Raw genomic sequence first — 12714 nt, forward strand, 5'->3', positions numbered from 1 at the left:
TGAGTCAATTTCCGATATCACCTTGCCCAGATTCATCATTTCTGCATAAATAATAGCTTGATAAAGACCCATTGTCTTAGCTGTGATGTCATCTGAGAAGGGTAAGCTATGTGAATTCAGCTGTGCTCTCTATGCACGTGGTTGAATGTTATGGTGCCCCAGCCTAATCTTCAATGAAATAAAGCTAATACAGAAAGTCATTAGCAGATAAACACACCACCGGTATGATCTTCCATTAAGAGTGCGGGTCCTAATCTCTTTTTAGAACTAAATTTTCCTTAGGAGAGGATAGATGATAACATAACCCTCTCCTTATTTAATTTAAGAGGAGAGTAGGAAAATATTTGTTATCATATAATAATATTAACAAATTTATACTAATAAGGAAATGCATTTTATTTGACTCATTGTTTAAAATGATAAGCTCGTTCAAAGAAACTGTGGAAGCTACAATACAATCTCTGCATATGCTGTGATAAGAAACATGATATAAAATCAGTAGAGAGCGAGATAACTTCTGAGACAAATGCATGAAAATCAAAATATGATCTTTGAGGGAAATGTGTTGTCTCTTTTTTGGTTAGCTTGTTTGACATATTGATGAAAATCAAAATTGTCTTTGGGGCCAAAACTCAATATGATTAAATAATTAAAAAAAATAGCTTAAATGTTAAGTTGAAAAATCAATGCTTTTACATTGTATTTTACACTAAACATTTTAGAGTAAAATTTTGTTACATGAAAGTTGATAAACTAGATTTTACACTAAAACTATCTATTAGTGTGGACAGAAGTGTACTCGCTTTTAGTAACATAGGATCATATTTCAAATTCTAGATGTACATGCTGGCGGGGGAGGGGGGCTGCCTCACACGAAGATATACTTCCATTTTTTGCTTTTTATGTAGAAAGATAGAACTTATCATATGGAACCAAATTACAGGTATATAGAATTGTGGAGAAGAGATGAATTATAAGAGTCTCAATAGTCAATAAAAGTCAATGTATCCCTGTTGTACAAATGGTACAAGACACCACCAGAGAGGATATTGAAGGAATAACGAGGGAGCAATATATGTTGGTGTATGACATAGTACATCAAATGAATCCTCAACCTATATAACCAACATCAAATGAATCCTCAACCTATATAACCAATTTCGCTAGGTACTATATAACTTCTGGAGTGATATTTTCTAATATTTAATAACATTCTACTAAGAAACTTTTTACAAGAGAATCTAAGACTGCAGAAAGGGCGAAGCTCTAGGTTGTTTAATGATATATCTGCTGAAGTGCTTGTGGAAGATTCAACACAATCTCTGCATATGCTGGGAAAAGAAACATAATATAAAATCAGTAGAGAGCGAGATAACTTTGAAATGGATCCATAAAGACACATATCAGACTTAAGTGTGCATGGGAGCAGGCTTGTAGAATAGGAAAGTTAATAAAAAAAGAACTTGCTAAAGGTTATGTGCAATATTTAATGCATTTGTAACATTAAATTTTTATATTTTGAATAGAAAAAATTATTCATAATCCCTCATAGCCAATATTAATTATGAGGACACTAGTTAGCATTTGCTGAAAAGTGAAAGGCATGTTATTCCAGAGTCTAATTTCATTTAAGTACTATAGAAGTCACCTAGTTGCACACACGATCACATTCAGACAAGAAATGTTGCCGAAAATAAGACATCGTTCTCTTATAATTTAACCGAAGTAATATAGTTTTCACCTTCTGGTAGACTCATGGTTCGTAAGGCGTCTTCTGCGTAGGATAGTCGAACTGGTGCAGGATGACTTCCTGAGATTCCATCTTCCATCATGTTGAAAATTGGAGTAGAATTTATCTTCGACATTGGCCAGGCTAGCACTGAGATTCGAGTTGGAAGCACCGAAATGAGATCTGTGTATCGAAGGCTGACTGTCACTTTGCTGCAAAAAAAAAAAAAAAAAAAAGACTTCTTGATCAATATTACAAGGTTTGAAAACAAGGGAAAATGTAGGAAAGTGAAAGAAAATAAAAGGAGAGAAAAGAGTCAAGAGAATAAGAAAGAGTATATTGTACCAATGATTTCCCGTGTTAACATTTGAAAGGGGGAAGAAAATTTGAAAAGGTTAAAAATACAGTTACAAAATCGAAGAGAAAAATCACTTTAACCCACTAACCAGTCAAAATCATCTAATACAAACTCGATCATGTGATAAGGAAGGCTATGATACAGCTCTCCGATTTGATTTCCATAAAGTTCCTTTATAAGTCTGACCTGCATGACATTTGTAGGAGGCAAAAAGTTAAATGTTAATTTGTAACAGAACAATAGACAGACTAGATATTTACAAGCATACATGAAAAGAGGGAGACAGTAAAGTTCCTATGCCTGCCCCAACCTTTAACATAGAATAGAATGTTTAGGCTTTGTTTGGGAGTTAGGAGCGTAAGTGAAGGTTTGCCAAAATAAAAGAAACATAATCAAGATGATCATACCATCTAATATTTTACATACCAAGATAACTAAGACACCAAGTTTAATATCTTCCACAATTGGTGTTCTTAAATGGCACAGTCAGATAACTGCAACCCAGAATACATGTTTTGACAATTGTTTAGAAAAAATGGGAAGAAAAAAAATGTATGAACAATATAACCGACTTATCAGTAGATAGTGTTCTGAGAATTTAAACTAACAAGGATATGAGTTGTGGTAAAAATGAAAATTATTAAATGCTACAATGCAAATCTATTTCACTAAGTAAATATGGCTACAGGTAAACTAGTCCAAAGATACTAGCTTTAACATGCTCTGACATTATTTTTTCGAACAATAAAACATGCATATGCTTGTTTTAGTGTAAACTTTTGCTCCGTATGCAACATACATGTCCATAAGGATCATGATGACCTAATATCAGTATTCCGCAAAATGAACATATTCAACATTCTCTAAAGATTACATGCATAGGCAGTCTACCTGTTCCCGTCTATCCACGTATGCTTGCAATAGATCTCCAACATGATCAATGAATTTCTGAATGCAAACCAATAGAAACAAGGCTTAGAAAAATGTTCAAATACACATGGTCCATGACAACATCATATATAACTGATTTTACCATTGCATTGGATGAAAGAAGATCATTTTCTGTTTCACGTATTGGCAAGAAAAATGGAACTGTGTGCTCAAGGACAGTCATCTTTTCAAGAAATGACTTACTCTCCAGCACGCAGTGGTAAAACTCACAAATTTCACCTAGAAATAAATGAAAAGATATAATCGTCAGCAAATGGGAAACGGAAGGACCATCTAGAGAAAGATCCAGCCTCCATAATGTCAGCTCATAAACTAGCTAAGTAAGTCATGAACAATTTAGTTCCAAATTACCAGCAAAAGATGTCTCATACTGTATGCCAATTCTTGCTCCTTCCAAACAGCAAATTATCTGCTCCCAAATACATAAAAAATATTAAAAAGATTATATGATTGTGAAGTTAATACACAAACAGCTAATCCAAGTATAGCATTGAACGTGTACGGAAACCAATGATTTTTTTTGGGAGGGGACACAACAAACCCTGCAACCAAGCCTTATTCCATTAAGTGGGTTCAGCGATATACATCAAATGTCACCATCAGTACCTATTTTGTATTCAATTCAAACACTGTTTACCTCTAAATCTCACTTGATGGTTTGGACTATAATCTTTATTGATTTTTACCTCTAGCTATTGGACCATCCAGTATCCACCATTTTGTTAACCCTCCTTGGCAATAATTGCCGCCAAGGAGGCCCATCAATGTCTGCTACCATAGGATGCCTATTAAATCTACCATGTGTCCACCCTAGGCCTGCAGCACCACATCAATGTCTGCTCCACACACCAATATTTTATTATTTCCTTAACACTGCTTGGATCGTCAAATTTATTTGGCCGAGTGGTTATACCAATCAACACCAAGCTGATGGTTGTTCGATTCTCTCTACAACTTCTCCGAAGAAAAAAAAAACACTGCTTGCATCCTGTAATTTACATCTCCCTCTATCTTGTTGTCACTTTGTATGATGGTCACATGTTACTTACAATATGAGACTTGAGGTATATATTCTCCAATTTCAACCTTCAAGCTATGATTTGTATGTCACTTGCTAAATCAGTATTTTACACTCCAATTGTTGTCTCTTACAGTCCTACTTAGTGGAATTTGTATGTTTTAAAGTCTTGTGTCCATATCTCACTTACCATTTATGTATTCTCAACTCTCTACCTAAATAACATGCACCAAGGCAGTGTCTCATCAATTCGAAATGTTAAGTAAGAATATCTAAAATTAAAATGAAAAAGATAATGGCTCGGTGTCGACCTTTTGTGCACACTAGAGTTATTGGGATCTTCAAAACCCATCATCTTATCCCAGGATTTCTGACTTGACTATTTTATTTTATTTTTCTCTCAACATGCATGTCCATAACCAGTACTTTGCTGGGTAGCTAGACTCTCTCTGGACATGACTTTGCAATTCATGTAAATTTTCTATTCAATTTCCTTATCAAAAAGATATCAAGTTGGGACTTGGGAGCATCTCACACCACTGTTGTATTTTAAAAGATGTACCTCTCGTTTTTAGTGTTACCTATAATAAAATCAAAACTATTAGCGAAGTCTAAAATATTTGTACCCTCGGTGTTTATATCCTCGTTGGTTTTTGATAGAAAACTATGGCGTCATTTGATCCATGTAGCCGACCCCACTTAGCGGGATAAGGCTTGGTTGTTGTTGTTGTTGGTGTTTATATCCTCGTTGCCACACCCCCCATACTCAAAACTTTACCTTGTATTGCTCTTCATTCCCTACTTGTCCATATGCATTGGTAACATCACAGATTTTTCGCTCTACTATAAAGTTTAGGGGTATGATCCCAATATCCTATCTCCTACTCTTTTCACATTCTCAATCTCTTTCATCTAAGTCTTATCGACAATATTAACTAAACTGTTGCAGAATTTTGTATTTCTCATGTACAAAAATTTGAATCCATGTGTTTAGTTCTTTAGCGTGTTATCTTACCCGTGTTTTTTATAGGTACATAAAATTGCTACTCTCTAGTCCAAATGACTTAAATATGCAAGCTATTGTGTTTTACCATGAAAAGTTATTCAGGGATGTAATATCATATAACATTTACCTTGTTTCCAGTTTTATATGTAACTTTTTCCTGATGGCTTGTTAATACGTCAGCATCTTTAGACAATGCTTTTCTCTCTGCCTCCATATGCACCTGACAAGATCGCAGTTGAATGGGTCAAACGTTATCATAATCATGAACATCAACAATGAAATTCAAACAAGTGATTACTATGAAGAACATCAAGGAAAAATACCAGAACATAAGTAAAAAGGAAGATAACAATCAAATAACCATACCTGCTCTCTTATTGTAGCAAGTAGACCATCATTCCACTGTTCCCCATCTAAATATATCTCTACAAAAAAAAAAGAGGTTTAGAAGCATTTTTCAGGATATCTCTAAGGAAATGAATGAACAGTAGAAGTTGGTCAGCATTTAAGATGTTACAAAAGTATTATCTCATACAATGACCAAGATTTACATCTTAAGAATCCACGCTGTTAAAATGTTTTAGATTATACAATGCTGCTTCTTTGTTCAACTCTCTGTTGTCATTCCATATGCAAAAAATATTGCTGTTATTTATTCTACATGATCAGCTAACATCAACAGCAAAAATATCTTTTATTTTATTTTGGGTCCAGTTCAATTATTGCCGGTATAAAAATAGTGCAACATTAAGGCTTTTAAACAAACTATTTAAACCAATAGATGACTAAGCCAGGCTACACCAAATAACACAAGGCACTGAAGAACACTACTTGCTAGTTGTTTTCTATGCTTTACAGGTTACTGTGTATCAAACCAAGTCCAAATTTGATGTCAATTTTATTTAGAGATGAAACTGATATCACTTTGTATGGATATATGCATTCACGCATAAACTTAATAAATTGTAATACTGAAATAATAATTTGAAAAATAGAAAGGATAACAGAGGATATAACAGGAATCAACCTTGTGTTTGAGAAGCTCGTGCAGATTCAAACTCTTTGAGTAGACGCTCAAATATTACCTTGTCAGAATCCCTGTTAATTAAAAAGAAGAAATTGTGTATATGTTAATGCAGCATATAACATATTAACAATTAGTGAAGGAGAAAGTTACCTAGAAATACGGTCAGCCAAGTTTTCATGTCTTTTAAGCAAACTTCCAACTGTGATTAAAATAATAGAATTATATATATATATTTGTTTGTATCAGGAAAATGGAAGAAACAGTACTAATGAGATTATAGACTTACATTTAGCTCGTGTAATATCCAAGCGACTATCATCATCTTGCTGCTGCATAAAATTCTGAGAAAAAGAAAATAGAAACATGAATTGAAGAAATGAAAATAGTGTTAGAGATATTGATTGAAATGATGAGAAGCATTACCACTTCCCCCATGGGTGCATACGTCCGTCCAGCATATTGTTCAAACTGCGGCATGATTTTACAATCATCAGTTAAGAATAATAACAACAATAAACCTATTGTAGTGAAATTGATACGAATTAGGGTTTTTATACATGATGATCAGAGAAGAGAAGAAGGGACCTTGTTGCGAGAGGGATAATCGGCGGAGTGAAAGGAATTACTTCGGAGTCTCTTTCGCATAGATTCTTCCGCATCGCTCTCCGTTTCAACGAATCGCATCGCGATGCCAAACTTTACTCAGTTATGTCTTCTTTTCTTCTATGTCACTGAGTGTTGGCTATAAATATGATTCTATCAATCAATTGTGTCTGCCGTAGCTACATGAACTTAACGATGTTTCATTTTTATTTTATTTTTACAAAATGTTTAAAAATAATATTTGTATCAATGGAAAATTACTTCTTTTTTTTTTTTTTTAAATCTTAATTATTCTATGTTTTTAAAGCATGAGTTAACAAGACTCGATGATTAACGATGGAGATATTTTTGCACACCGAAAATATGATTTCTACGAATACACGACTTTGAAAATAAAACAAAATCATAATGATGACTTACGATAAATAAATAAAAAATACATTAAAATGATGATCGTTGATTAATGATATGGGTGGTTGTTTTCTTACAAATAATGAACTAAAATAGGACATGGTTGCTATATGTTGCAAAAGAAAACGGTTGGGGGTAAGAGAAGTAGTTATTAGAGAATTTTCTATCTCACTGCTACTTAGGTTTTACATTTTTTTTACTTTAAAAAGGAGAACAATCCACTGTAACTTCCTTTTTCTTTTTGACAGGAAATCAATTGTAACTTCTGTGCTGCACAATTGCACACAATGGTTCAATACGTGAAATTTCTTAATAATAATGGAACATTTGTGATCATGTGTATCTTGGTCCTTGGATATCAAATAGAGGCAACTGCTAACATGTATCACTTTCATAGGTGGTTCACAGTTCACACAGTGCACTCTCCACATTATATTATATGTTTGGTCCAATGTAGCCTTTATATTATAGTGGTCCACTATAGCCTTCACCATCAAATAGATGCAATCATTAAACAACAAAAAAACTAGCTATAACATTAAAGATGCGATTATTGCCCCGGCAGCTTAACAACAAGTTTCAATCTATCAAGCCAGTGGCTTGTATTATTTGATAATAATTGGTATGAAGATATTGGTTATGTACAAAAGGACTAATAAGAAGAGGTGAGGAGATACTGTACTTTGTACAAAAGTGAAAATCAAAATGAACAGAAAGAGGGGTAGAAAGAAATCAATATCCATTGTCTGGCCTAAAACATAACTAGTGGGACGATGGTGAACTTGACGGTGTCACTGATGCTTTGCAAATAGGACACCAGTTCTTTAGCCGTAGCCACTGCTGTATGCAAACAACATGATATTTGTGCTCGCATAGTAGACTCCCCACTTCATCTGCCTCCACGTACTCCTCCTACAAATCAAGTCAACTTATCTAAATCAGATAAAGTAACAATAACTTCAAAAATAAATAGGAGTCTGAGATCCCTAAATTCCTTCTATTCGTGCAAAGGATAAAACACATACGACAAAAAAGACGCAAAGATCTTAATATGAGATCTGGGAAGAACAAAATACCTGGCAGATGCAGCATTTGATATCATCCTTATTCTCATTGTGACACTTAGTTGCATTGTCTGAGGGTGAGGATTGATGGAAACTTCTCTTTAGGCATTCTGATAGATCTTCCTCTGTTACAGCGGTGCTCACAGTACCCATCCTTTCTTCCAGAGCCAGTAATTCCTGTAATTCGTAGAAAGTTTAGGAGGTAAGAATAGCCTAAAAAAATTAGCACAAAATAACCACATGCGGTATCAAAGGACAATGAACCCTTCTTAAAGCCATGTCCTGCAACTAAGCTAAATTTCAACTCTATTCCCATGAAGTTGAAGATATTGTTACTGCCAATAAACAGCACTTACAATTAGATCATAATCATCACATTTGCTTTAGTTACATGCATTCTTAAAAATATTTTTATCTAAATCTGATGTAATCACAGAAGCTCTAACAACAGTGGATATTGGCAGAAAGAGAATTGTGAAATTAAGCACACAAACTAACAAGAATTGTAGCATTGTGTGGAATTAACAAACCTCATATGACATATTATCGATGTCCAGTCGCATATCTCTATGCTGATCATAGAAGTTTAGTCCAGTAAGGAACAAGTTGGACTCCAACAAGTGAATTTGCTGTCAAGACACAAAACAAATCCATCAAATAACTGATATATTAAGTCAAGCAAATTTTAAATCAAGAAATACCTCATGAAATCGGTGAGATATTAAGTCAACCAAATTTTCAATCAAGTACCTCGTGTGTTAGCTCGACATCTTGTTCAATCCTCTCAAGTGCCAACAGTACCTAAATACAATTTGGAAAACCTTAATTTAGTTGTGAACTTTCACATTAATGACCATGAAAATAAAATATAATATGCAATTCCTATTTTTAAATGAAAATTACCTCTGCAATACCATCCATGTTGTAGCGTCGTCGAAAGCTATCCCGATTTATTAGAGAATGAGTGAGCCCGTATTCTGTAGGAGACGTTGGCATAACACCGTACAACTCCTCGCTACTAGTGCCTGCTCCACTGTAAGAGCTTGGACTTGAAGGAGTCTCCAGAGAATTATGATGTTGTACACCTGGAGCATTAAGATTTCCAGAATGAGAAAAGGAAGGTACCATGATAAGGGACTGATTAGGGGCCACAGGATTAGCATTTCCTTGGCCAGAAAGCCTTCCCCTACCATGACCGCCAATTGATCTTCGTGTTCTAACAGACACTATGTTGTTGTCTGCCCTGTCCCTCTGAGGGGCATTTCTAGATATTCTTGAATCAGAGATAGATATGCCATTTCTGGATACAGAATTCCGTCCTTCAATTGATGGCCCATTAATTTTTTTGCCTCTATCTGTAGAACTACTTTCTCCTTCACAATTTCTCTTTTTTATCGCATCCTTCTTTTTGTTTAGGGTTGAATCAGATGCTGTACAACCGACAGGCATGACATCAGAAATGGAGTTGCATTTTAGGTTCCTTAACCCATACCTACTGGTACCAGCACGCGTCCCTGGACCGGTGCTTTGAATTTCTTGACTACGTAATCCAGGTTTTGGATGAAAATTCCTCCTAGATCTTGTATTAGAGGCTAAACTAGAACTTCCTACTTCCATCAGCACCCCATTACTAGAATCTGTGTTTTCCCCTTCGGCTTGAAGACCCCTCTGGTTTTTTTGCGGATGTGCGAGCTTTGAAGCTTCTGGTTCATCTTGTACACTATTAGTTTCAGATGAATCTGTCTCTGTCTGAGATGATAACTTTTTCTGAGGCTTTCTATGGGGTTTTCCTGGGCTACTACTCCCGGAGAAAGTTCTAGAGGAGCTACCAATTGTTTCCTTACCATTTGATGAGAACCGAAATGAAGGCCTCAAAGATTTACCCTTTTCAGAAGAACCGATTTGAGCACCTTTAGAAGAGTTGACTTTGCTGCTGCAACCAAGGCGGCTACATACTTGACCATTTCGATCTCGGGTAGTGGCAGTATCTTTAAACATGGTGCTCATCCCCTTTCTAGGGACTATCACCCCATCATTGGCTCTCTTACCAGAATATTCATCCATTGGTTTTCAACAGTTTATTCCTTTCAAATCTGTAACACATTGGCATAATGTAGATGATCAAAAACTCATACAAGCTACATGATTGTCAAAAGCAGTATATCTATATAGACTAAGACACAAAATTAACATGTTTCTTCGTAGCAATGATTTATATCAACCTGAAACATGAAGACTAGCTAAGCACACATATTTGGTTTGCATACTATTTATTGGAATTTTCTCACTTCAAATGATATATCTAGAAACCGGAACAAGCTTGTTATATGTCATAGCTAGATTTATTCACAGAAGTGTGTTCTTTATAATCTCCAGTAATAAATTTTAAGCATTGAAAGGAAACAAATAAAGATACATATTTCTATTCAACTAATTTTACTGTTTGGATTCTCTTAAGAAGGTGCTTCCGATGAATGTGGACAAAGTTCTTAAATCAAACGTATACAATGTCTAGAATTCAATTGAAAGAAGACAAAATTATATTTGGCATAAGATAACGGCTTATAATGACATCAATCATTGTTTCTTTTTACTAAATAAGACATCAAACATTGTTAACACATTCAGTTTGTATCAGGGAGGTAGGGAGATCAGCCTATCTCAGTGAGTATTTCCAAAGTTCCTTCGACAAGAAAGAAATTCAATCAAGGCAAAACCATGTTGTAACAATTAACCAATAAATCAATTCATAAGTCTCATGCCAAAACATTATTTGAGGGATTTATTTCTCACAAACTGTATCATTGAATCTGATACAAAATTACAAATCATACAGAAAGTTTGTTTACAGGGTTGCATGCATAATCTACATAAATTTGCGTATCCAAACACGGGAATTCGCCATAGCTACAACTTTGCACGTCTTGTGCTGAAATTTAAGTTACAGCAGTCTACCAACATTCACACGATGATATACAGAATAAAGGCTCGCCAACATGATGACATGAAACATTGAATAAAAATATTTTAACCAGAACAATGTAAAAAATGGAATTGAAATAGAAAATCACAAGCCAATACATGATCGAATGATGAAGATGAAAGTCAATCACCAGAAACCATATCGAGGCAATCCACAAAGCAACATTTTTTATGAGAAAACCGAGAAACCCTTTTCCTCAATCAAAATCAATCATTTTATAATCTGTGAGAGTGAAATAACAGCAATAAGTTAATGAGAAAATAAGAAGAGTAGCCACATAGCCATGAACATGATGATTGATTTTGAGCGCTTCGTTTATGAAAGGAAGCTTTTCATCAAATATTCTCCACACAATCACAAAAACTTCCTCTCCGTTATTTCAGCCCTCAAATTAAGCTCAACATTAGCATACTAACAACAAAATAAACACAAACCCAAAATTATTAAATTAAATTAAAACCACAAATTTCAATTTCTACCAAACTTTTTTTTGAAGGGATTTTCTACCAAACCTATTCCTCACGTAACCAAACACTTCCCTCGATTAATTTCAACAAAACCAAAATTCATTTCATCATAAAAATATATTAAAAATAAAATTCAATCGATATGGTATTCATAAAAAAAAAAAAAAATATATATTATTTATTTTTATCTTATCTTATTATCATCATGATGTTATATTTAGATATAGACGTGGAAAATTGATATATACAAGAAAATCCAATCATCAAGTTATTTAATTAAGGTCAATAGAGAAAGAGAATAAGAAAAATTGTGTGGAAGTTTTAGAATTTGAATAGAAAAAGTTGAGCAGAGAAATTTGAATTCCATAGCTACCTTTTTCGCTTTCTTCTTGTTGTTGTTGTTGTTCTTCGTTTGAAGAAGCTTTAGAAGAAGATGACAGAGGAGGGAAGAGAGAGAAAGTTTGTAGGAGAGAGAAGTAAAGTCCCATAAGCAACGCACGAAGGTGTTTAAAGTTTTAATATTGACTTAATATTATTTTTTATTTTTTTACTAATATTTTTGTTAAGGAAGAAGAGGATTATAGGATTAAAAAAAAATGATTAGTTATGCAAAGAAGGAACTAAAAAGGAAAAGAAAATTGAAAAGGGTCCTATAGTGGCGCCGTCCTAATTGAAAGGCGATGGGGAAAGAGATCTTGATTGTTGATTGGAAGAGTTTGGAGGGAAGGGACAAAATGGAGGGTTTGGATTGATTGTGATGTCATAGACTTAAAAAACCTTTGTTGTTGTTAGGAACCAACAACGTGGTACATTATGCCGGCACACGAAAGGAATGGTAAATTACATAGAATGAATGAATCATTAATTCAAGGTAAATTCTCGTGTCGTTCATGGATTCGTCGGATTAACTCAACTAGCCAAATCACGCACTTAAATGCATTTCTTCATTTTAATCATTACTTTAACATTAATAATTGGGTCCCAAAACCTAAGAAAAATATAAGTTTATATATTTGATACAAATTGTGAACTAAATACATTAATTTTTGTTGACCAATTTTTCCTTATATTTTGGGACGGAGTGGTACTCTTTAAAG

General features: G+C 34.2%; 2 protein-coding genes across 5 annotated transcripts; both read right to left on the reverse strand.

Moving 5' to 3' along the window:
- Positions 1–967: 967 nt before the first annotated feature.
- Positions 968–6809, reverse strand: LOC146942609 (centromere protein O). 2 transcript variants are annotated; one of them, XR_015032776.1, is made up of 14 exons: positions 6675–6809; positions 6513–6557; positions 6376–6430; positions 6240–6288; positions 6090–6160; positions 5429–5487; positions 5190–5282; positions 3390–3447; positions 3121–3257; positions 2979–3035; positions 2176–2273; positions 1742–1941; positions 1147–1331; positions 968–1115 (listed from the first exon to the last, which is right to left on the reverse strand). XR_015032776.1 is itself a non-coding variant. In XM_085756651.1 (13 exons), the coding sequence occupies exons 1-13, from the start codon at positions 6771–6773 to the stop codon at positions 1276–1278; spliced, it is 1077 nt and encodes a 358-aa protein (XP_085612777.1). In that variant the 5' UTR covers positions 6774–6809; the 3' UTR covers positions 968–1275. The 2 variants fall into 2 exon arrangements, 1 of the variants encoding a protein (XP_085612777.1); XM_085756651.1 differs by having other exon boundaries at positions 968–1331.
- Positions 6810–7680: 871 nt separating this feature from the next.
- Positions 7681–12105, reverse strand: LOC146942610 (uncharacterized). Of its 3 annotated transcripts, none has more exons than XM_085756650.1 (7): positions 11991–12105; positions 11281–11372; positions 9071–10260; positions 8918–8968; positions 8698–8796; positions 8180–8344; positions 7681–8015 (listed from the first exon to the last, which is right to left on the reverse strand). In XM_085756650.1, exons 3-7 carry the CDS (start codon positions 10229–10231, stop codon positions 7866–7868), a joined length of 1626 nt encoding a protein of 541 aa, XP_085612776.1. In that variant the 5' UTR covers positions 10232–10260; positions 11281–11372; positions 11991–12105; the 3' UTR covers positions 7681–7865. The 3 variants fall into 3 exon arrangements, with proteins under 3 accessions (XP_085612776.1, XP_085612775.1, XP_085612774.1); XM_085756649.1 differs by having other exon boundaries at positions 11249–11372; XM_085756648.1 differs by lacking the exon at positions 11281–11372.
- Positions 12106–12714: the final 609 nt, after the last annotated feature.

Source organism: Medicago sativa, chromosome 3 (assembly GCF_051527215.1).
Source record: "Medicago sativa cultivar Bolivia chromosome 3, Bolivia_mono, whole genome shotgun sequence".
In the NCBI taxonomy this organism is placed as follows: Eukaryota; Viridiplantae; Streptophyta; class Magnoliopsida; order Fabales; family Fabaceae; genus Medicago; species Medicago sativa.